This window comes from Caloenas nicobarica, chromosome 13 (assembly GCF_036013445.1).
Source record: "Caloenas nicobarica isolate bCalNic1 chromosome 13, bCalNic1.hap1, whole genome shotgun sequence".
Classification (NCBI taxonomy): Eukaryota; Metazoa; Chordata; class Aves; order Columbiformes; family Columbidae; genus Caloenas; species Caloenas nicobarica.
Genome location: NC_088257.1, coordinates 1,145,214 through 1,169,676, shown reverse-complemented (window position 1 = coordinate 1,169,676; position 24,463 = coordinate 1,145,214). Strand labels below are relative to the sequence as shown.

General features: G+C 52.1%; 1 protein-coding gene across 2 annotated transcripts in view; it reads left to right on the top strand.

Moving 5' to 3' along the window:
• Window positions 1-24,463, top strand: part of ARHGAP26 (Rho GTPase activating protein 26) — a 130,131-nt gene that overhangs the window by 26,655 nt on the left and 79,013 nt on the right. For both annotated transcript variants that reach the window (XM_065643968.1, XM_065643969.1), the window contains exons 9-11: window positions 275-375; window positions 3,010-3,104; window positions 11,412-11,490. In XM_065643968.1, coding sequence (XP_065500040.1) covers window positions 275-375; window positions 3,010-3,104; window positions 11,412-11,490 — 275 coding nt within the window. The remainder of the gene's footprint in view (window positions 1-274; window positions 376-3,009; window positions 3,105-11,411; window positions 11,491-24,463) is intronic.

Genomic DNA, 24,463 nt, shown 5'->3' with positions numbered 1-24,463 from the left:
GGCAGGGTGTGAAATCCATGAGAGAGAGGGCTGGGTGGGATGGGAAGGTGGGAGCCGGTTCTCCCTGGGAGGGAGAATCACTGCCAGTGCCTGATGAAAGTCTTTCCCCTGAACGGAAAGGGGTTAATAATGCTTAATCCACTTGCGAAGTCCAAGAAGAACCGTAAGTACAGAAATCTGTTGTATGAAATGATTGTTAATTGTAATGGGTTATTAAGGGGAGGGCACTGAAACTGTGCTAGTCCTGGGAATAAAAACTGCATTTGCTTCTCAGGTCACTTTGGGACCTCCTGGGTGAAGCATTACTGCACATACCAGAGGGAGTCAAAGCGGATCACGATGGTGCCGTTTGACCAGAAATCTGGAGGCAAAGGGGTGAGTGGCGATGGGCAGCGGGGCTGCATCCCGGGGGCTGTGCCGGGGAGCGCGGCGGAGCTGCCGGCTGCAGCTCCCGGTGCTCAAACAGAACCGTTTTCAGCAAGGTGACACAAATGCGCATGAAGTGGGTCAGATTCATTCCTGGCTGAGGGGGCGCCACATGGGGAATTAGCTCTGCACTGTTTAAAAAAAAAAAAAGGTGAGAGCAGAGCCCGTTTCCCAGAGGACAGAGCCCCTCGGACGTGGCTCTGTTCGCGCTCCAGCTCCGCGTCCCGGGCTGTGTCTGCACACACCTAGTTGTAAGGACAAGTTTGCAGCAGCTGCCACTGGGCTGAATCTGGGCTTTGTGCCTCTTGCTTTTAGGTCTGTCCTTTATTTACTTATTGCTGTCATAGAATCATTTCAGTTGGAAGAGACCCTCAGGATCATGGACTTCAACCATAACCTAACTCTGGCACTAACTCATGTCCCTGAGAACCTCATCTAAGTGCCTTTTAAACCCCTCCAGGGATGGTGACTCCACCACATCCCTGGGCAGCCTGTTCCAATGCCCGACAACCCTTTCTAGGAAGAATTTTTTCCTGATATCCGATCTAAACCTCCCCTGGCGCAACTCAAGGCCGTTTCCTCTTGTCCTGTCACTTGCTACTTGGGAGAAGAGACCAAGCCCCTCCATGCTCCAACCTCCTTTCAGGCAGTTGTAGAGAGCGATAAGGTCTCCCCTCCATCTTTCATAAAAGTTCAGACCTTCTGTATGTTGCTGTCCACAAGATTTCCCTTCTTGATGGCTTCAGAAACTGGTTCCCTTCATATTTTACAGCAATTCTCTCCCTAGCCCTTCTGCAGTAAAAACAAAGGATCCTTCTACCCCGGCAGCAGGCTTTTTTTTTTGTTTCGGGTTAGAGAGATGTTGTTTGATTGGGGTTTTTTTTAATTTGTTTCTGTGAAAGGAGAGACTTTCAAAAGCTGAAGTTTGCGCAGTGGCATCCTGGTTCCCGCTCTCGGTGCTGGGCAGTGGGCTGCGCTCCGCGCCGTGCCCCGCAGCCCAGCTCCACGGGCCCTGCTCCCCACGCCCGCTCCAAGGCCCGGAGAAGAGAACTTGTCCGTTATTTTGCTCCTTCCTCAGCACTGATGACTCGGCCAACGAAGCTGGTTTGTTTTTGAGCCGCGGGGGAGCGTGGAGCTCCCCGAGGGGTGGGGAGGCGTGGGGGCCATGTCCCCCTGCTCCCAGGGCAGTGCTGGCCCCGTGGGGACCGGGACAGGCTTTGCCCACGGAACAGCGGGAACAATAGACCCCCTGGAGCGTTCCAAACACTGTCCCGTGCAGGGAGCGCCCTGGCAGCCCGGCAGGACGCGGCTCCCTGCTGCCAAAGGGAGCTGCTGTGGGGAGGGCAGCTCTTAAAATTAATTTCCTCTTGCCTCGCAGCATCTCCATTACAACTCAGCACTAAAATATCCCAGCCCTGTAATCGTCAGCTGCTGCGCTGTTTCATGTGGTCTGTTCCCACTTCATGGCTTCCCCTCTGGCCCGGGGACGGCGCCATCACCCTTGTCACACATGGCGCCGTCACCCTTGTCACGCACGGCGCTGTCACCCTTGTCACGCAGGGCAGGAGCCCTGCTCTGATGTGCCGGTCACCAGGGTGCTGCAGGAGGGGACCCATCGCCTGCTTTTTAGCCCTCGTGAGCAGCCCTGGGGATATTGGTGTGTTTGAAGCGGGGCTGTTCCCGGGGTGCTGGACAGGAGTTTGGCAGGTTGGGAGCAGGATGGTGCCAGGCGAGGCGGACGGGCTGCAGGAACCGCTGCTGACCCTGGGGAGAAGCCCCGCAGGGGACTCTCTCAGTTCCATCTTCCTGGGTACATCCTGGGTCTCTAAGTGTGTTTCCTGGAAAGATGGTGATGTCAGGGAACAGGGTGGCCAGCCGAGGTGTCACCAAGAACAGCACAGAGTGCACAGAAAAGTGGCCGTCTCCAGGAACTCGTTCAGAATTCATTTTCTATCGAGTCATCAGTGGGTTTTAACAATTGCTGAAGAAGTGTCTGTGCTGGCGGGGGCCGAGCAGGGATTTCCTCCAGCAGAGGCCAGCAGTGCACGCGGATCCGCCGGCCGCTCGGCCTGTGGAAATCCAGCACAACTTGGATGCAAATGCCTGGATGGGAGAATGGTTTTGCCGTTGCTTTGTTGTATAATAAACATTTTAAGACATGTTTGCTCCTGTTGAGAGTTCTTGTGTGCAGAACACTGCCAAAAATGCAGCCTGGAATGAAAATTGACAGCCAGGTCTGGGATGCATTGTTCAGCAATGGAAAATAAAGCTGACTTTGCCCAAAAGTTGTGGTCCAACACTCCCTGCCTCTTGGAAATGTGGGTTGTGTGATGCTTAATGCACAAATTTAATCAAGTGCAGTCAGAAAGGAAGGCTCCTCTTGAAAGATTTTGAACTAAAACATGATTGCAAGGGTGAAAAGACAAGTCCTCGTGTCAGATATATGTCTGTATTTCTAGCAGGCTGATATTGCCAAATCCCCCCAGGTTTGAACATGTTTGTCGGAAGCGCAGTGGGTGCTGGGGACAGGCCCACGGTTGGTTGATTGTCCTCAGCCTTACCTGCAGTTTTGTCTCTTCTCAGGGAGAAGACGAAGCTGTTATCCTCAAATCTTGCACACGGCGGAAAACCGACTCGATCGAGAAGAGGTTTTGCTTTGATGTGGAAGCCGTGGATCGGTGAGTGCCAAGGGCGCCGAAAGGATGCGCATGTGGGGGTGACACCAGCCGTGCATGGGGACAGGTGACACTCCTTGTACTTGGCTTCCTGGGTAGTTCTCCTGCAGTTTCCATGTTTCTCTTCTCCTTTAGTCATACCCTCTGTGAGTGGAAAGCATTAGCCCATGGAAACACACTTCTCCTTGGTACTTCCAGCCAGGTGCTCTCAATATATTGAGTTAGTGCTTTGGTTTACAAGGTGCTGAGTTTACTCAAGTCTCTCTAATGGTCTTTTAGCACTTCTGCAGCCTCTGGCCACATAAGGTAAATGGTCCCAAGTCTGGAAATGATGCTATGTGGTTGTTCTGGCAGGGGTGTGATGCCTCTTTCCAGTATTGGGTATGTGTTGGAATAGCTTCAGCTTTTGTGCTGGAGAATGGCTGGTGCTGGGCGGCTGTGGATGGGCGATAGTGGCAGTCCGGTTTGCACCTCGGAGCACTTGACGTTCACTTCTTTTTCCTGAAGGAGTAAAATGCTTCCTGATGTGATTTAGCACATAGCAGCTGAACCAGATACATGTGTGGATTCAATCCATAGCACCTAGGAATGACAGCCTGTTATTATAACTAATGAGCATCACGCACGACTAACATATATAAACAAGAAAGCCTGGCTGGGGTTGCTCTTCCAAGCGGTGTTAGTCACTGCCTCCCATTTTCCTCGCTGCAGGAGGTTTCCATGGTTTACCAGCGCTCCCTCAGAGTCACCGGGTGGCCGTGCCCTCCCGGCCGTGTGCCTGGTCCTGTTCCAGCATCCTCCCCTGTGCCGGCGTGGGAATGCCCGGGAAACCCGAGGTGTTGGATAACGCTGGGATCCCCGCGGTGCCACCCGGGCTGGGGTTGGGGTGATGGAGCTCTGCCCGCGTTGGCTGAGGGATGAGAAAACCCCAGGGCTGCTTCCCGTTCTCTGGAGCTGCACTTTCCTCCAGAAAGCTGCAGTATTTCTGCTGACACAGGGATTTTTTTTTTTTTTTTCCCTATGCCCTGAGGATTTTTTTTTCTTAATGTGAAAATCAAAATAAAACTGGGAGGAGGAGAAGCCAGCCACCGCAATAGTTTTCTTCTGCAGCGTGTTCACAGGCAGCTGAACCTTCCCTTGATGTCTGGAGCCTGCTAGGCACGGGATCAAGAGCTGCTCCAGAAATGTGCCTGCTAAATGTAAATAATGGTGGGGAGTGGCAAAGGCGGGGAAACCTGAGAAATTGCACATTTCTTGTACACGTTCCTACTGCGAGAGATTGCCTCTGCTCGAGTTCAGTGAGAGCAGAAAATGTGAAACAAAAGGCTGTTTTTCCCCCCCCCAATATGCAGGCAACTCTGCATATTTTTGGTATCAGAATTTGTCATTAGGTGTCTAAAACAATGGTTGTTTCCAGAATAGCGGAACTAAGAGGAATAGGAGGCAAGAGGTTTTGCCCTGGCCAAAAGAGAGCGTGATGTGCCTGCCCTGTGTGCCCTTCCCCGGGTGGCTGTGCTGAGCCTTGGAGACCCGGGCACCCTCAGGGTTCGGGGGACACTGGCGGTGGCCGGGATCGCTGGGAATCACTGTCACCTCACCCGGAACCCGACGCTTGGCCTGTGTGACAGAGCGGTGTGTATGGAGAAATGGTTTCCTTGCCAGTTTGGGGTTATCGGGGATTGGCAGGGCACGGGTGCCCCCTGCAGCCGTCCTGCCGCAGCCCGGGGACACGGGTGGCCGGGAGCTCCTTGTGCAGAGGTGCTGGGTCACCGGGCACCGTGGGGAGGAAAACCCGAGTCCCTGCGCGGGACGTCACCGGGCTCGGGCGGTGGGAAGGTGACGCCCCTGGGGACGTTGCTTCTCATTTCGTGCTGGAGGGGACCAGCTCTGGTTCAAGGATCCGAGCACAGGCTAAAGCTTCAGCTTCAGTCATGGGCTGGTTTTATTCTCTTTCTTTTTCTTGGCTTTTTGTTTTGTGTTTTTTATTGTCTCTACTAATAGGGAAGTTAGAAACTTGATGTCTTGTTCTGCAGCCCCATGCAGGAAGTCTGGATGTGATTTGAGCAAACATCCCCAAGATGTTTCTCTGTCTCACATATGTGCTGTGTTTTGACTTACAGCTTTCCTACGCCAGCCCAGGAGAACACTGATGCTGAGAAAACTCTGTGTGTTTGTGGTGTCCAGAGGTCCAGGTGGCTAATGCCCCCGGAGTGCGCTTCTCCTGAAGTTTGAAACTGCCTTTCAAAAGGCTGGATAGAAACCAGGTGGATTTAAGAGAACAGGAAGATTTTTATGTGCACATTACTTGCTTCCTATGGACAGGCAAATTGGATTGTCCCTTCCAAAGCGTGTGTGGAGCGAGAGCACACTGGCCAGCGTGTGTCCTCCTCCGGTGCGTCCAGCCGTGCTGGATATGTGGCGAGTTGCTGCCTCCTGGCAGTTGTGTCCCAAACGCTTCTCACTGCTGCAGCAGCTGACACTTAAATAACCTCGCAAAGGCACCTGCGAGCCGGCGTTCCCCGTGGGGCTCGGCAGGAGCCCCAGCTCCGCTGGGTGCCGTGGGGACAATGACAATCCCAGACTCTCCTAAAGCGTATTCAAACATCTTTTGTGTTCTCTGTGCACAGACCGGCTTAGTTACAATTTTGTTTTATTTTGGCATGACAAGTTGTGTCTGTCTTACTAACTGGGCAGGAGGAGGAGGCAGCACTGGTGGGGCTGGGGCCAGCGCTGCTGGAGCTGGCAGGATAAAACCTGCGTGTAGTTATGCTTTGGTTATGTTTCAAATCCCGTGCAAACAGCCACATGCACATGTAAGTATACAGAAGGAAATTACACTTTCTAATCAAGTATTTTTATCTCCTATCACCATAAAATTTGTGTAATCTTCACGCTCTGTCCGTACCACCTGGCAGGATGGTCCCAGTTTGGCAGGATGGTCCCAGTGCCGTGTTATAATCCCAGTGTGGCGGTCCTGGCAGCCCCGGAGCCAGGGCCGTGCTCGGGCTCCCGGCTTGTCCTACAGCCTGGAGGTGGCAGCCTCGGCTGGTTCTTCCCCGCTTATTTTTGTCGGCGCAGAAATGAGCTGCTTGTCAGCGTTGCATTTCGGGAAACTGGTATAGATGCAACACGGGGTGCAGGCTTGGAGCTTTGTAATAACACCCACAGAAGCTGGTGCTTGTTGGAGAGGAAAAAAAAATTTGTTTTTTTCTCCTGTAGAGATGATTCAGCACTACTGAGCTGAAAATCTTGAGCTTAATCTGTTGTTACAACATCGCTTCCTTTTCCTATTGTCTGATAAGGAGGCGCTGAAGTTCTCAACGCGGAGAAGCTGCGGTAGGGGTGTTTGTGAGAGATCTAAGAAATCCCTAGCACTGCATTTACAAATAGTTCTGATTGCCTCTGTGGGAAGTTAGGAGTATTTTATTGCTTCGTTACAGCAAAATGAGCCACAGAACGGTGTTCTAGTGTCTGGCTGAAATACATTCCCAGTGTGATGGATGCTGTGTTTTCCTATTAATGCTTTTTTTCCTAACTAAACTTATTTGTAGTCTCTGTGCATTAAATCAGTTTTGTAAACAAGGTAAACAGGGATGACAGCCAGTGTCTACAAAATGAGCCTTAGGAGGAAGAGTGTCTCATTTGGCTGATGACAAAGGCTTTGTAATTTAGGATAATGTAGGTCATTGCTCTGGGCCAGAAGCGAAGTGCTTCTAATACCAACTGGCTTTTATGGTATTCAAAATTGGGGGTTTTGCTCTCTTAGTCGTTCATAAAGGCAGTAAAGTCTGCGCGTAATGTCACCCCGGTGTGTCCGTGTCCCCAGGGGGCTGCGCAGCGGTTGGCGTCGGGGCAGGGAGCTGCCGCACACCTGTCCCAGCACGTCCCCGGCCAGGTGGCTTTCTGCAGGTGGGCTGCCCGCCTTGCTCCGGGGATGCGCTCTACAGATCTGCATGTTTCTTTCTGAGCCCCCCAGCCTGTGCCGGGCACGCTCCGGCTCCCCGCGCCGGTCGTGCCGGGGCCGACGGCCGCCCCTGCGCTGCCGGCGTTCCCTGCGGCGCTGGCCGGGGCTACGGACAGCACGTGCAATACAACTTGTACTTGTTCCTCTGCTGGTGTCGCCTTTCCAGTGACCTTTTAAACAAAGCGATTCACAGAGTTTTCACAGGCAGGCTGGCAACGAGCAGACGAAGCTCGTTTCCCCCTCGGCGGCCACGGAGACCCACGCCGGCCCCTGCAGGACGTGCTGGCGGTGGTTGTACTGACAGCGCTTTAAGCTTTACATGGAGAAGTGAGACTTTCTGAACTCAGGAACAAAGTCTCCCCCTTATTTACATCTTTTCTTGTCTTCGTTTTGGGGCCACATCTGGCTCTGGTGCCTGGAGCAGCACGTGGGTCCTGCTTGGGGTCCCAGCTCTGCTCTGCAAACCTCTCCCTGTGCTCAGCTCCGCTCAGCCCTCCAGACCCCGTTATTAATCTGCTCTTACGTTTTTTCACTCAGCAGTTTAGATCGTCTCGGCATGATTAACTGCTACAGGAGTTGAAAGTTCTTATCTGTTTCTATTGCTTTCGTTATTTGTTTGTTTTTCTGGAAGAAGGAAAAGCTATTGGACTTCTCATTTTCTCTGTGTGCTTAGTCATAGCTCCTTAAAACCAGACTGTTTTTCACAAGAGCTGAGATATTGAGAAAATTCAAATTTCCTGTGTGGTCTCATATGGAAAAATCTCTAGTTTTTAAATTGCAGCATGCTGAAAATATACTTTCTTGAGAAGTGTTTACCATGTTCTACTCTGGTCTCACGCTCCTGCATCCACTCAGTTTAGAAGTGTTTTCCCTCTGATCACAAAATGTCCTTTTCCTCCCCTTGCATCCCAGAAGAAGGCAAAGGGGTTTGGTGTCTGAGGTTGAAATGTATGATGCAGCGTCTAGTAATGAATCAGCGGGTCCCTTATTTTGTTTGCCACAACAGTTCATGTTTGTGCATCTTGGATGGCAGGTGCAGGAGGGTGTCCTGTCCCGGTGGGACAGCATGTGTCCGTGGGGATGCCGCATCAGGGATGGGAGCTCCCAACAGCCCGATCTAGCTAAGCTCCAGGATTCAGGATCGTTTGTATGTTGGGTGAGGGAACAAAGATCCGTTTTATTTATCTTTTGGGAAAGGAAGTCAGAGAAGGGCCTTTGCTCTCGCAGGGTCTGCACTGAATAATTGAGATATCTCTAATCTAACAAGTGCACTTTTGGAAAAGGTTGATCTTCAAGGAAAGCCCATGAAAAGAAGGCTGGCTGCAGCCAGCGAGCCGAGCACGCTGCGTGTTGATAGCGGTAGTAGGATGCTGTTGATAGCAGTAGTGGGATGCTGTGTCGGTGCCAACCGTCCTACCTGACTATTAAGCACGTGGTGCCCCATGGGCATCCTGCAAATAAGTCATGAATGAGGCGGAATGTGTGGGGTGCGCAGGAAGCCAGCTCTGCTCAGAAGATGGTGCAATGGATGCCTTGGCAAATGAACGCTGTGGGAGGAAACACAGAGCTATTTGCAATGTAAATAGGTTTTTAATGCAGTTTCACAGCCCCTCCCCTCATGCTGTTAAATAAGTTTGGCTTTGAAGTAGAGCCTGAAGAGTTGTTATCTGCTCAGAGGCAGAACAAACATTTTCATGTTATCACCTTCTTGCCCTGTGCATGAGGGAACCTGGCACGCCAGATACCAGCACCGACTCCCTAGGACCTGGTCACTTTGCCAGTGTCAAATTTACCATGAGTAAACAGTTTAAATTTCTTTAGTTTAATGTCTTGGCTAAAGAGACAGAAATCCCAATATTTCCTTTTCCTGTGTCTTCCTAGATGAGCTCAAGCCCTTCCAGGGCTTTTTGTCTGGGATGTCTGTGCCTTCAGCAGCAGCTTGCCTTAAACTCAGACTTAAGCCCTGGCTTAAAGGGGGCGCAGCCGAGGCCTCTGGTCACCCAAGGCAAAGGCTGCTCCTGCCGTTGGGAAGGATTTGCTGTCAGCCGTAGCTGGTGCCACTGCAGCTCCTCAGCTGCCAGGGACAGCTCTTGAATCACTTTGTCTCTGCACAACAAGGAACTTTGTTCAGTGTTTTGAAAATATATTTGGTGTTGGATGCTGAACATTTTCTTTCTCAAATGAGGTGATGGTTAAGTGGTTTCCTCTTCCCTTCGAAATGAGTAAACTTGAAAACCACTAAGCTGGTGAGTATTGACTGACTCACCAATGGGATTAGCGGAGATCAAGCACATTATGTCTGGTTTACTTGGGCCTGGGCTGGTTGCAAGGCTGAACGCACGGCTTCCGCTGGCGGAACAGCGCTGAGCTGCTGCGTGTGTGCCCAACGCCGGCTGCCGGCTGGGGAGCGCAGGCGGGGAGAAGGGCTAATCCCTCGTTCCTTGCCTGTACGACAGACGACGGGCCAAACCCACCGCTATGAGAGCCCCTGTTAATGTTTTGTTTTCTGACAGAGGGTTGGCTCTTGTTGAGGGACAAATTACTTTTGCAGAGTGTGGTTGCAGCTCACATTCTCCTGCTGAATCGCTTTTGGGACATGCAAGTTAGAAATTACCCCTCTTGCAAGGCCTTATTGGTTTTTGAGGATTTAGTACTGAAAAGAGCCTGCGTGCTGTGCTGAGCGCTGTCTGCAGGCGGTCGGCAGCTCCCGAGGGTAAATCGCTCTCCCCCCGGTGCCGCGGCGGCCCGGTGACCACGAGGCTGTGAAGCACTCAAGAGGCTGCCCGGGGCAGTGGTGGAGTCACCATCCCTCGAGGGGTCGAACAGACGCGGAGATGAGGTTCTCAGGGACATGGGGTAGTACTAGAGTTAGGTTATGGCTGGACTCGATGGTCTTGAGGGTCTCTTCCAACCAAACTGATTCTATGGTTGTATGATCCTGGCTCTCCGCTGCCTTTCTGGAACCGCTGCACTTTGCGGCGGGTGGGAAGAGCAGCGTCAAAGCTTCTCTGCTGTTGTACTTCATGGATGAAACCCCACAAGCATCACTGCAGAGAGCACCGATAACCAGCCCCAGTCGTGCAGAGCTCTGTCCCTGCCTGCAGCTCCGTTGCCAGGGCATCTGCCTGCTCTCCTCCTGCAGAAATAGCTGCCACGCTCTGCTCATGCATCTGAAAACTGCCTGAGAGGAAGCAGAAGGCCCTGACCAAACAAACAGGACAGATCTGGGCCGTCTCGCCTCTCTTGCTCCCCCAGGTGCTGTGCGGGCAGCCTGGAGGCTGCAGACCCCGACCTAGAGGCGCAAGGCTGAGGAGGTGTAGGGCTGGCTGGGATTTTGGGTCTGCTGGCTGCAGGAGGGTCTGGGATGCTGGGGAGAGCCTGACAGTGCGCAGCCGAGCGAGATGCAGTAAATGGTCGGCCCGCGGTGTGACCGGTGGCTGCTCAGCATCGGCTTCCACCCTCTGCAGCACGTTCCTTTCTTGTGCAAACACACAGCCACACCTGGAGCTGTGCAAACACTCTTCACTGGGTTAAATCCATCGTGACCTTGGTGCTCATGCTTATCAGAGCTAGGTAATTCAGTTCTAACACCTGTATCGAAGGGGAAGTCCAGGGGCGGATTTAGGGTCCGCTTAGGAGCGGTGGAGGTGGTGTTGGCCCTTGGGCGAGGGCTGGACTGGTGGTGTCCCCTGGCTCCCTGGGCTTGGTTTGCAGGCCCTTGGGCCTGTTCTTTCCCCTTCTCATTAAAATAAAGAAGCAAACACAGAGTTATTTTTTTGGAGGCTGGGTCTGGCTGTCGTGTGTGTGATGGAATGGGGTGCAGGGCTGGGCAGGACCAGCCGGTGCAGCAGTGAGTGCCCGGGGATTCCCGGGAGCCCCGAAGGCTCCGGGCAGGGCCACCGGGCCAGGGTCACATCGCTGCCATTGCCGTGTGTGACATTGGCGCACGGACGTGCTCAGGGAAATGGTGCAGCCACGCTGGCACAGGTGGGTCTCCCCTTGCTCGGTTGCCTTCCTCTCCTCTGGCTGTTGCATGGCAATGCCCAGCCCAAGCGCAGGTGAGCTGCCTGGCTGAAAGCCAGAGGAGGAATTCGGCATTCAACTCTCTTACACTAAAACCACTGGAAATGTGTGTCAGTTGTTGGAGATTTCCTCTGCTCTGTTGCGGGTCCTGGTTAAGACCTGCAGGGACATCCCTGGGGAGGTCAGCCTGGCCTCAGCCCCGTGCTGCTGGGGCTCGGCTGGCAAGAAGGTTTTCCTCTTTCTCCCTCTCCCGGGAAATTTATCTTCGTCATCTTTGTTTTCCATTCTGCAGTTTATTTATGGCGTTCCCTTTATCTCCACAGGCCTGGTGTGATCACCATGCAGGCGCTTTCAGAAGAGGACCGAAGGCTGTGGATGGAGGCAATGGATGGCCGGGAACCGGTGAGCAGAAATATTAACAAAAAAAAAGCGTCGGAGAAAACTGCGGAGAGCTTTTTGTAGCCTGGAGCAGACTGTTTGCTGCGAAGCAGGCTGTCCCGCAGCGCCTGCCAGCCGGTGCGAGAGCTGTATCCGTGGGGCACCTCGCGCCTTCTGCCAAGAGAATGGTTTAATCCCTTGGTTAAATATTTGAGGTAATACTGTATCTCCTGTGCTTGGATTGCTTGAAGGTGCGGTGGAAAGGAGGAGGGTAGGCTTGGCCAGCACAAACACGCTGCTGTGCTGTGCTGAAAGGAAAACATGGCAAAAAGAGCAGTGGAAGAAAATACGCTGTAGATTTCCAGGGCTTTTTGAGTCCTGCAACTCAGCTGGCAGCCGTTTCTGGGTCTTGTAGAGAACTGCAGATTTAGTGTGAGCAGAGGAGCGTAGGCCCCGTTCCCGAGCTCAGCGATAGCCTCCTCGCTGCTGGGTTTGCTCCTGCCAAAGCTGCACAGGCATCCTCACCTCTGGAAGGGATTAGGGAGGTTTTCAGAAAACTCACGGTTGTTGTTGTTTTTGTTTTTTAATGCGCATGCAAACTTTACTGCCGAGTTCGAAGAGGCTCGGCTGGCCGGAGGGGTGCTGGTGCGGTGTGCGGCAGCGCGGTGCTGCGCGGTGGCGGCGTGGCGGCCGTCCAGCGACCGGCAAACGCAGGGCGAGACCCCACTGTGGGCCTCTGTGCCTCGGTGCGGCCAAAAGCGTAGCAGGATCCGGAACCTTGTGGGCAGCCAGAGCAGCCGGTGCTGCGATGGGGCGGCCCGTACATTTTTGGAGGGGTGTCTGTGCTTCTGGGCGTGAGGCAGCAGAGGAGAGTCCTTGCGGGGACGTGGGTGTCCCGTCCCAGCGCAGCCCCACTGCCACAGACTGCTACCCGCCACGGGAGCTGCACGAACACGCTCATCCCGTTGCGTTTTGACCTGCTGCTGTTAGCAGGATTTGGCAGAACAGCAGAGCCGGTCTGTTAGGATTGGGTTGCAGAAGTGCAGCCAGAGACTTTGCGTGCTTGTCAAGTGCTGCACACGGAAAAGGAGCTATGGAGTAACCAGTGCAGGACTGCCTGGATTATCCTGTTTCAGAATCTGGTTGTGTGAACTCCTTCAAAAACACACACGGGCCTTCGTGCTGCCGCCTGCTTATTTCTGTTCTTCCCTATCGTGCCCATCAGCTTAGGATATCTTGCTCATCCAGCATGTCAAGGATCGTTACTGCACATTAACGCAATGCCTCATGGCACTTAAATGCTAATGGCATTTAAACTTGGCTTTCCAGGTGTGGTGTGGGAGCCACGGGGATGAAGCCTGGATGGAAATGGATCCAACAGGCATTTTACTGACAGAGATGGCGCGTGTTGACAGACAAGGTAGCTCCTTGTCCTCAGTTATCCTCCTCAGTCCATCAAAAGTGGAGTTGTTGGTCTGTTCTGTTTGGGTTCTTATCTTGCAACACCAGGGTGTGGGATGTTACCTACTCCGTAGAGATTTCCTTGAGCAAGAGACAAGGATTTAACCTTTGGACTCCTAGAAATATCCATTCTGCGCTTTGACTATATTTCTGTAACCAAAAAACCCCTACTGGAAAGAATGTCTGGCTTTCCTTTGATTTGAATATTGAGTGTGGGAAAGATTGGCATGCTGGGGCCAGTAATTCCATGTGCAAATTCAGGCTGTGGAGCGATTGAAGTGGACTGGAGTTTGTTTCTTAATTATAATTAAAAAACTAAACCCAAATGTTGTATTACATTTTAGTAATATCTAAACATAGAATGTGGGCTGCCTTAGCCAAGACATTTGTCACAACTTGAAAAGATTTATTACATATATTACAGTCGAAGCAGTCTCCAGATAGCTATCATCGGTCTGTTAACTCTTACCGCTTGTTATTAATTTGGCTAAAAATGCTGTGTTGACTTAGGGTTTCCTTTTATGTTACAGAGGCTGGCAATAGGAGAAAATGCTAACTCTCTAACGGAGCAGTTGCGTTCATTTTTGTTAGGATATTCAGGAGAAGTTTCCTATGGCTTTTCTCCTCTGGCGATGCAATCTGCAAATGTAAATGGTGGAGGCCAGAGTGATTCTGGAGCTTTGTCGGAGCCTGAGTCGAGAAGAAAAGCCGTGCTGGCTCGTGGCGGCTGCGGTAGGCTGGAGGATTAAGAGAGGCGCGAATTAGGCTGTTTGCTTTGTGGCAAAGAGCTGAACAAGATAAGCTTTTTAGTAAGGTTGTGGCTTTGCTTGCCAAGTCTGCAGCAAGCATGCCAGCCAAGAGAGAGGTGTCGGCGGCTCCTGCTATTACCTTCCGAGCAAGTTGGTAATCCTAGGAATTATTCTCACATCAGGATGGGCAGAGTGGAGTACTGGGTTTGAAGTTTTCGGGACGTGAAAACATTTCTGAAGGAAAGTGAGCCTTGCAATGTAAGGGTACATAGAGGGTTAAGGATATGAAACGTGTTAGATCACATCCCTGTTGAGCTGTGTTAATCTGTTATCCATAACCTGGAGTGGTGATGGAGAAGTCAGTGTTATGGCAAATGCAACCGCCTGTGATCCTGTCAGAGGAAATAAGACATGGAGGGGATCTGAGCAGAGCTGTGCTGGCGCTCGCATCATGCTGCCCTTTGCTCTGTTTGTTTTTTCTTTTTTGTTCTTTAAAGCAATACGAGTCTATAAAAATACCGCCAGCATTTCATATCGGAACTGGTTTTGTTAGTGCTGCACCACGGGCTGGGGGCGAGCGGCCGGTCTCGTGCCCTTGCAGGGCGGGAGGACTCTGGAGACACATCAGCAGTGCTGCGTCCTTTCCTTCTCTGCTCCCCGTACCCTCTTTTCAGTTCTGTAACATAATCTGCAAGTTCGCAAAGGCAAGAACAACGTACAAAGCCCCTTGCATGCCTCGGGAAGCTCGAGGCTGGTCACGAATGGAAAGGCAGCACTGCGGAGGCTGGTGGGTCTTGTCCTGCGACCTGCCCGGGGCCGGACCTGTTGGGCTGGAAGGGCCCCGTTCTTCTCAGCGCTCCTTGGGTGATGAAGCACCATCCTCCAGAAAGCAGATAAGGTTTCTGCTCCTGTTTTGGTGCTGGTGGCACCAGCAGCCCTTTGCTGAAAGCGTTCTTCTGCCTAGACGTGCCATTCCTTTGCTTGGGCAAGGGGCGCCCTGTGCCCACTCCCGGCCGCCACTTCAGCAGCGTGCTTCCTTTGTCTTATCCTTAATTTCTCTCCCTCCATCTGAACCCAAAGCAAACTCTTCCTTAGCCTTGAGTCAAGATCTGGCTGCCACCTGTAGCTATGGGTCATCCTGGAGTTTAACATAGGTCTGTTGTTTATTAGCCTAATTAAATTAGGTGCCAGGTGAGGCCAGTGTGTCTGAGCGCCCTGCACGAGCACCCAGAGCCTCTCCTTGGCGCAGGGTTCTGGCACTGCCTGGTTCTGCAGGGTGCCGAGGGCTCTTGCTTGCGGGCAGCAGGAGCTCGGGGCCATCAGACGTATCATGGTGGGCGTGAAGGGCTCAGTTTCCTTTCTGCAGCCGCTTCCAGGCTCCCGGCCATGACTCGGCTCAGCTCCTCCTCGTCTCTGTGGCTGTGAAGGCCACCCTGACCCTCGCTGGGGCTGCGGTGGCTGCCCCGGCGCTGGGTGACCAGGCCACGGAGCACCTTGGGTGTTTGGTGTCCCCTCCGCGCTGCGTTGGGCGCGGAGCATCATCCTCGTCCCCCAGGGCCGTGGGCGTGCGGGCAGCACAAAATGGTGGGGGGCGGCTGTACGGGCGCTCTCCACTAGATGGCAAGCTGAGACCAGCCCGCTCATCACACTGGTGTCCCGGGGTGAGGGCAGCCCCCCGGCACCCCCGGGGCTCTGTGGGGTGTCCGGGGCTGCCCTGGCCCACCCGTCCGGGGGGCTGGGGGTTTGGAGGGCGATGAGTCCCCCGAGCCGGGCTGCCCAGGCCCGTCACAGGCTCCTGTGCTCAGCCATGGCTGCCTGTGCTGCACGGGCTGGGGAGAGCGCTTGCTGCCCACTTTGGTCCCCAAAATCCGGCACAGCCCAGAATTAGAGCCATTCCCCTCCTCGTTCCTCCATCTTCCTTCTGCTGCCCCAAAACGAGAAAATGATAATTCTGGGGGCAGGCAGTGTTTAATCACGGTAAACTGAGGGGAGGTGAGCCCAGACCTTCAAAACTTGTAGGGGGTTTTGGCTTCTCCGTCTCCAGCCATGGGGGTCCTTCCCCCTCCCCGTCCCTCCATGGCCTCCAGGCCTGAGGCTGGGCGTTTCCATGGTGACCGCTGCCACCATCTCATGTCACTCTGATGTGGCCCTGGGGGCCCTTCTGGGGTCCCTGTGGTGGACGCTGGCGTGTCCCGCTGTGGTGGGGCCAGTGCCCTCCTCGGAGCCCGCCCGCGGTGGTGGGTGTTTGGTTTGGTGACAGGAACAGCAGGGCGACCGGGGCTGCTGGCCAGCAGCCCTGCACGCCACCGCCGGGCCCCCCCGTGGCGGTTCCCCCTCCTCTGGAGCTCCCACCGCCGTGGTCCTGGTCCTGGCTCCCGGTCTGAGCCGCCCAGCGGCACTGGAGCTCGTTCGGCATTGCTGCTCTGGGAACGCGGCGCCGTGTTTGTGTAGCGAACCCCAGCGTAAGAACCAAGCCCAGCCTTGCATTCCTGCCCAACACGCAGCACCCTCGCCTCCCGCCTCCTCCTCGGATATTGCTTCTGGGAATTCTTTCTGAAATGGTTTTTTCATTTTCCTTGTCTAATTATACAAAATGGTGAGAGATTAATTTCCCAGTGGAAATTATGTCTTTTGAACTCAATCCAGTGCTTTCAACCTTGGCATTCCTGTCATTTTGGCTCATTGAAAAAATAAATTAACTTGAAGGACTTCAGTCCCAACACCCGTGCCACCACGGGGGGACGTTGGGCACCAACCACCTGCCTTCCCAACCTTCTCCTGTTGCACCGAGACCCACTGGAAGCTGCAGATCTCCTTTATTGTTTTAATTCATTTCATCTCTGACTCCTTGGGGGTCACTTTCTTCTTCTTTGTTGGTTTTGGTACTGCACTCATTACCTCTGTAGGTGTTTCCAGCAGAGAAAAAACCCTCTTTGATGGAGAGAGGGACCAGCAGATGCTTTGGATGTCCCAGCATCAGACGAGACTCGAGGACCTGCTGATAATGTCGGCAGCCCTTTCCTCTGAGTGTGCTAGCTGTAAATCAGTAGTCACTGAGAAAAGTGAATTATTAGAGACAGGAGAAAAACCTTCACCCAGAACATCTTTGACTGCAGATGGTGGTCTTTGGCTGGTTTCTCTTTGCATGATAGAGCACATGGGCGAGATGTCGGAGTTTGCTCTTCTGGTGCTCTCAGGGGTTTGGTCCGTGTCTGTCTCTTCAGCTTGTTTCCTCGCAGAATTTCCACGCCAATCTTTTACGCTGCTCGGTCCCACAGACGTGTGTTTCTTTGGGCTTTCCAGAGAAAGGTGGTTATTTGTCTCTGTTTTATCTTTAAGGGTTTTTTTTTTGTGGCCTTCCTGTCTGGGTTTGTTTGCTAATGGCAAATTCTTTCTTTCTGTTCTGTTTTCCATGACCTGACTCATTCCAGTTGCTGATTCTCCATCTCCTTGTCTCTGTCTTTGCTGAGCAGAACACTTCACCCCCTCTTCCCCCCCCTACTCTGCCTCCTCTCAGTCTCTAAGTTTCTATTGTTTGCTTTTTCTCTTTGCCTCTAACCTGCTCCCCGACCCAGACAACCCAGGGAACTTCCCCTGCGCGAAGCTGCAGTCTCACCCGCTCTGGCACCGCATCTGCGCCGCCGCCGAGAGCAGCTCCTGTCTCGGTGGAGACGCGTCCCTCCCGTGCGGCTGCAGCCACGCGAGCCCAGCACAGCTCCTGCTTGGCTTTTCTTGTATCCCCCAGTTCAAGATTTTTGCCCAGAAAAGTCCTTTGTCCTTTTTGGGGGCCGAGGCAGTACAAGAGGATCCTCAGAGAATCAGCCTGAGCTTTCAGACCGAATGATAATTTGTCACATTCCACGTTAGTTTTTATATCGCATGCTCTAACCATTGTTCCCTTCTTCTCCTTCTCCTGTTTTGTAACCTATTTTAAGCCTGTAGCAGTAGTAACTTTACACTGGGTTTATAAGCTTTTACTTTGTTTCTAAAGCGCTTAAGCCAGTGGGGTCCTAAGCCTTGACTTGAGGCTCTTAGGAATGCTTCCAGCAAATGCTGCCTCAGTGGCTCACCCAGCCAGAATCGCTCCTGCTGCAGGTTGTCGGTTTTTTGTCCTTTGCTTGAGTAGCTGTTTGGGTCATAAAGAGAAAAATACTGAGAGAAGTGTTCTAGGTCATCTTAAAAAGAGAAAAGAGCCCTCTTGACTGTGCTACAAACCTAAAACTGCTGTCACACCCACTTTGAGAAAGTTTGTGACCTCTTTCTTCTAGTGCAATTGTTGGGGCTGTCCAGGAGCAGAGCAGTGGCTCCTGTCTCTGGTTTTCATCTCTCGTGCATGGGAGCCTCACCATTTTTTAAATGCATTCCTTGCTGCAGCCAGCTTTGCTGTGACACTCTTCATTGTGGTCTGGGCTGCACAAATGGCCTTTACTTGGAGAGGAAGATGGTGGGTCCTATGACACGAGGTGGGTTTTGCTCTCCCTTTGGGAGATATTGGTTCTGCTGGGGAGGCGTTGGCAGCTGCCTGTCTCCTCTCGTGTTATCTCGCTGCTGACACCCACCGAGGCAAACTCGCCGAGGAGCGAGGGCTGAGGATCTGAGTGCAGGTCTGGCCACAGATCCAAGGGCATCGTACAACACCCATCTCCTGCGGGGGACATCCGCCGGCCCCGCTGCAGCACGTGGTTTTCTTTCACTTCGCTTCAGGCTGGGAGGTGAGCACGGTGCTGAGAGGTGATCTGAGTTTCCCTGGGGAAAGCTGGTTGAACAGACTGGAATTGCAGCGTGCTGGCGACAAGTGCGGCGTGTGAGCAGGATAGATCAGCTGGCGGGTGGCGACTTCTTCCTAAGTCTGGGCCTGGACAGACGGAACAGCTGAAGAAAAGGTTGCAGAGTGGTTGCATCAAGTGATGTTGTTACGCTGCCTGGCGTGAACTGGCTGTTCACCCTCCGGCTGCACCTGTCCAGCTGTGCTGGCCGCCTCTGTCGGGAGGCACAAAGCACTTGATTGCGATGAAGGACAAAGAGGCTGCGTGCACTTTCCTCTCTGCTCTTCTGTCATCTCTGCTTTGAACTATTTGAAAGGCAATTCAAGCAACATGTAGAAATTCAGGGAATAGCTCCATGTTAGAACAAACTTCTCTGCCAATTTGAATAGGCTATTAGAGTATTTGTTTCTACTGTAAATTAATAACTAAAGGGAATGGTTCATTGTACAATCAGTTGCAAAACTAGCCTCTTTCTTTATTCCCTCCTCTGTCGGTCCTTGCATTTCGTTTCAAGCAGTGATTGCTGTCCTGCCACGGTCCCACCACGTGCTGGGGGTGAGGAGTTTCCCAGGAAGGTTATTAGCATTTCGGAATTTCAGGTCATATCTGGAAAGGGGTTGTCAGCCCACACCTGGAATACTGTGCTCAGTTCTCGTCCCCACTGTACAAAAAAAGCTGTGGACAGGCTGGAGAGGGGCCACAAAATGATCCAAGGATGGGCCAGCTGCCACGTGAGGAAAGGCTGAGAGAACGGGGCTTGTTCGGCCTGAGAAAAGAAGGCTGAGGGGAGAGCTCATCGCCGTGTGCCGGTATTTGAAGGGTGGCTACAAAGAAGACAAAGGCTTCCTTTTTACAAGGAGTCCATGGGAAAGACGAGGGGCAATGGGTACAAGGTACAATGGGTACAAGTTACTCCTGGGGAGATTCTGATTGAGCACAAGAGGGAAATTTTTCATGATCAGAACAATCAGCCATTGGAAGTGGTGGATTCCTCAACATCGGACACTTGTAAGATTCAGCTGGACAGGATGCTGGGCCAGGTTGTCTAGACTGTGTTTTTGCCAAGAAAGGCTGGACCAGATGATCCTTGAGGTCCCTTCCAACCTGGCTTTTGATGATGCTGTGAACTGTCCTGCTGCAGTTTTGGAGGGGGGCAGGATGTCACAGTCCTGGCATTAAACCACCAGCCATTGTTGAGAATGGCCGGGCAGCGTAAAGCCTCTTTTCACAGAGGCGGAACGCGAGGCATGTCTGTGCTGCAGTTATTTTAAAAATAAAGATGACACTGTCATTTAAAACGAGGTTGGGTTTGATGTGCTCAGACTCCTTGCTGAGGAGGAAGGGCGTGTGTGCTGCGGGAGAGCGCGGAGCTGGCCGGGCTGCAGCGCAGACAGCTGCCCGAGGAGGATGTGCAAGTTGTTGCTCAAGCATCCCAGAAAACTTACGGGAAGCTGTTAAACTAGTAGAAGTTTTCACGTTTAATCAGTCACTTGAGTGATCTGAGCATATCTACTCTGCTGGACTTGCTTAAAAATGCTGCTTTGGGAAGCTTTAAGTGCTTTAGTTATTCCAAAAATGTATTTTTCTAAACTAGTTGACCTTTAGTTACATTATTCTCAAGACTGCTGTATATCTAACATGCTTTGCTCCCCATTGCTTCCTCCTACCCCCTTGTATGTTCCCCCAAAGTGTCTGCTGCTTGATTTCCTTTGACCATTTAGACATGGTAGGTTGATAGTTTGACCCAGGTAATTTTTTCCTTAGGTTGACTCAGGTAATATTTTCCTAGGGTGACAAACACGGTGGGTTATAGAGTGGTGCTGAGCGGAGCCATCCAGATGGCTGGCGGGTGGCCCAGTTGGCTTCGGCTTTGGAGACTCTTGGGAATGCCTGTACTTGTAATAAAACGTGGGCTTGTTTTTAATTAGAACCATCATTTAGTTCAACTTGGAAAGACAGAAGAGCAAGACCCGTGTAGAAGACTCAAGTCCCCAGATGCTTCACTTCTGATGGACATTTTTTTTTTTTCTTTTAATCGGGCTCAGGCATCAGTGTAAGCTCTGAGCTGAAATTTGTGTTGGAAGGAAAGGGAGAAGGAGGGAAGCGAGGTGGGGGGGTGGCTCCGACTGGGATGCATTAGTTCAGCGCTGAACAGTAGGTTGGGAGGGAAGGAAGGAAGGAGCTGCCAGGGACCCTGGGCCACCCTCTTCCAAATGAACAGCCCTCGTTTGAATGACATAAACCAGCATTTCACAGCGGGTTCCTGCTGCCCTGCCAAGTCTTTCACTTGGGAAGCAAGGCGTATTTTTTCCGCCCCTCCCCTTGCAGGGATGTGGGCTGGGAAAGATCTTGCTCCTATCTATATCGTTCTGGCTCAGAGAGCAAGGAAGGTTATTTCCAGCCACAACATGGTGTAGTCTAGCTCTGCAAATCCTGCTTGTAGTATGAAAAGCTGGCGCTCGGACAAAAATAGAACAGGGTTGATAAGACAGAGCCAGAAACAAGGGCTGATTTCATCAAGGTTGCCAGGTGTCCTGCCTCTAACAAGGAGATATGCTTTTTCGTACATGAGCCTTCCTGCTCTGTGCTGTGCTGGCACCCCGCTCCTGGGCTGTGTCCCAGCGTTGCAGCTCCGCAGCGCCGCGTGCCAAGCTTGCTCGCGGCAGGTGCGGAGGATCCTGCCTGCTGTGGACCTGTGCCCGTCTCATCTTCGCTCTTTCTCTTCCTTCCTCTTTCCCCCTTCCGTTACCGCAGGGGATGGCTATATGGTGTCGCCCCCTCCCTGGGCCCCGGCCCAGCCCTGGGCAATGGGTCTCTGTGGAAATGGGGCTGAGCAGCGCGGTGGGAACGTGGGGCTGAGCGAATAGTCCCTGCAGCTGGGCTGTCGAGGCATTGCACCTCATCGCGTGCAGCTCCGGCTGTCAGTGGGCAGGTTTGGAGTACGACAGCAGGGTTGGAGGGGTTCCCTCTGTCTCCGAGGGTGTGTTTCCATCCTTGGTTAGCTCCATGGGCAGCTTTGGGCAGCGGCGAGCCTGGCGGCCTCTCCATCCTTGGCTGTTCAGTCTCTGCGTCTCTGGTGCTGGACCGAACGTTTGTGCCCACGCTGTGAACCCGGTCCGGCTGCTGTGACTGCCCAGTAATACTGATACTAATAACCAGCCTGCTGGGTTAATTTTCAGCTGGATCCATGTCCCTGTGCGGCTGCGCAGGTGCCCATGCTGTCTCTGCAGGGCGCGCGGTGGTTCCCTTCAGCTGCGGGATGCTCTGGGAACAACCCAAGCCAGCTGTGAAACCCCAGAGCCGCGGTGCTGCCCCCGGGCTGAGCGGGGCCACCGCCAGCTCCCGCGGCGCACACAGCACGAGGACACGGCACATTCGACGTGCCTTGCGGCTCTCGTACCCGCAGGAAGGCCGGTTTTGGCAATCGCGTGGAAGAGACGAAAAGGCAGCAATAGCCACATGAAAAGAGAAGTGAGCACTAATGTGCCTCGCCAGAAGAAATGGGGAGCCCAGAGGCTGAGCCTTTCCTGGAGGCCCTGGAAGTGCTGGCATCCAACAGCAGTTTGAGGAATAGCGGAGGTAACTCCTTGTAGTCCTTGCAGGCAATGTGCCACCTATATCTGCTAAAATTAGGCTTGAAAATGCTATTTTTTCACTTCCTTTTTCTCCTGAATTGCTTTGGGAATAATAGAGTGTTTGGTGGCAAAAACAGTAGAAATGAAATAATGCCTTTTTAGACAGAATGTGCTCAATAATTCACTGAAGTTTTGCTGTCTTGCAATCACTTTAAGTTACCCAAGATCTCCATGGAAAACCTGTTTGTTGTCCTTTACAGCACCTTTGCTACGGTTCTGCAGAGGGGATTTTCGTGTGCTGCCAAAGCTTTAAGTGAAGGCAGGAGTTAGTCTTCTCTGGCCTTCTCCTGAGAGCACCTGAGCACAGCATCATCCAGAAGGGATTTTTGTCCAGACATTGCAGGATAATTTTAATAAACCTTTTCCTTAACAGTTGCTGGTTCTCAGGCTTCCAACTCCTTGCGTAAGATTGGAAACAAATTCCCCAGGACTGATCTCGATGCGTTTCAGTTTCTGTTGTGCTCTGAAGGGCACAAGGACTTTAGGATCTGGACCGCGGGGAAGTGGTTGGGTGCATCGTTGGTGTCCAAGTGAGAAAGAGGTTAAGAGAAAAGGCTTGTTCCAGGCGGGTCTTCTGCTGTCTCACGTAGGGCAATTGAATGGGTAAGAAAAGGGATGTACAAGAGTCCCAGCACGTGGTTATCGCTGCTGGGCTGAGCATCCCCCGTGCAGTGGCTGCTTTGCAGCGCCAGGGTGCTGCAGCCACCCCGCCGAGCACCCCCTGAGCCAGCCCGAGGGGCTGGACTCCAGCTCGCCTGCTGGTTTTCACTCCATTTTCCCTTTTCCTTTATAAAAAGGTTGCAAAACACCCATGTAAAATGTCTGTGCTCCTCCTGCCCTTGTCTTCCCAACCTGGCCTTGGGTGGCTGGCAAGCCAGTTGGACTACCAGTTCTGAGGAAATATAATGATTTCTATTTATGCTCTTGGCTTATGCATCTTCTGAGATGAGAGTTGAAAAACTCGTCCGTGGTTGTTTTGAGGATTTCTGAATATGAATCACAAGGAAATTGCATAACGCTGCAGCATTTCCTCCTATTGCTCAGGGCTTTACAAACACCACACTCCACTGGGGAGACCAAGGAAATCTGGCAGGACTGGCCCATTTTGACAGTAGTTTTAGTCTAAAGGGAAAGTCTGGCTTGAAGGGTAGGTCCCAGCACTAGTAAAAGGAGTGTAGGGTGGAATCTCCCATGCCAGGGCATGGAGCAGGTGGTTGAAATGGGGGGTTCCTTCTCCAGTGACAATCCCTGTGTGGCTGCAACACAGAACTGCTGGCCCTGGTGTTGGTTAACGCTTCTGTAAACCACTGCGCCTCCTGCCTCGGAGAAGCGAGGCAATTCTTTCCTCTAGATTTTAGCCATTTAGGCAGGATTTTGTGCTGATGTTAGAGCCTGAAAGATTTTGGGAACTGTACTGAACACTGTGCAGCCTCCAAGGGATACAGCTTAGGTTGGGCTATTTTGAATTTTAAATGACAAACTACTTGGTACATGAAATGTAGTGTATTCAATTAAAGGATGTGTGCACACACAGTTGCTGTATGAAAGCACCGTTAATTTATTGGTAGGTTAATAGATGTCATGGGCAGCCAGTGTGAACCCTGAAATGAAGAAATAAATATAAAATTACTCAACACCATTTTTTCTTAGTTCCTCTTCCAAACCCCAGTGACTTCCTTTTCTTTTCCCACAACCCAGTTTCACCCCAAACAACCCATGTACCTGTTGGCTCTTTGCATGCTCACGTGTGCGATTTATTTAGGATCACGTTGGAAAACCAGTGGATCGGATTCTTCTTGGTTTATCTGTGTGCAAGCAGGAGATGGCATCCGGCTGTGAATGGTGGCTGTAGAAGTATTTTAGGCTACAGGTGGTGGCTTTTGGAGGATTTTTGATTATGAAAATCTGCAGCTTATGTTTATATTTCCCAGAGCTGCGATGTAGGTGTTTATATGTGGTAATGAGAGAACTGTAGCTGGGGGGGACTGGGGGGGGTACAACGGTCTGTGGTACTTCTGCCCATCCTTTGGTCTATGTGATGCTAGAGACAACTGTTTCCTCTGCAAAACATGGTGTATATCTGGTATGCATATTTGTGTATTTATTTCACCAGGAAGAATTAACTCGTTGTTTGGGAAATTGTCTTAAATATTGAGTTGGTAATTGAGCATACTGCAAGGGTTCCACAGGGGGTGCTTTTAACTTTGCAGGAAAATGTCAAAATAACCGTAAATTGAAATTTCTGTTGTGCTTTTATACAATTTATGCTTCTGGATTACTTACAGATGAATCTCAGAATTTTTCAGTAGTAGGTTGTCAGGGCCTTGTTTAAGTTTCCAAGTAGCAGTGATTCTGCAGAAATTAAGCAGCAGTAGCTTCCACTAAA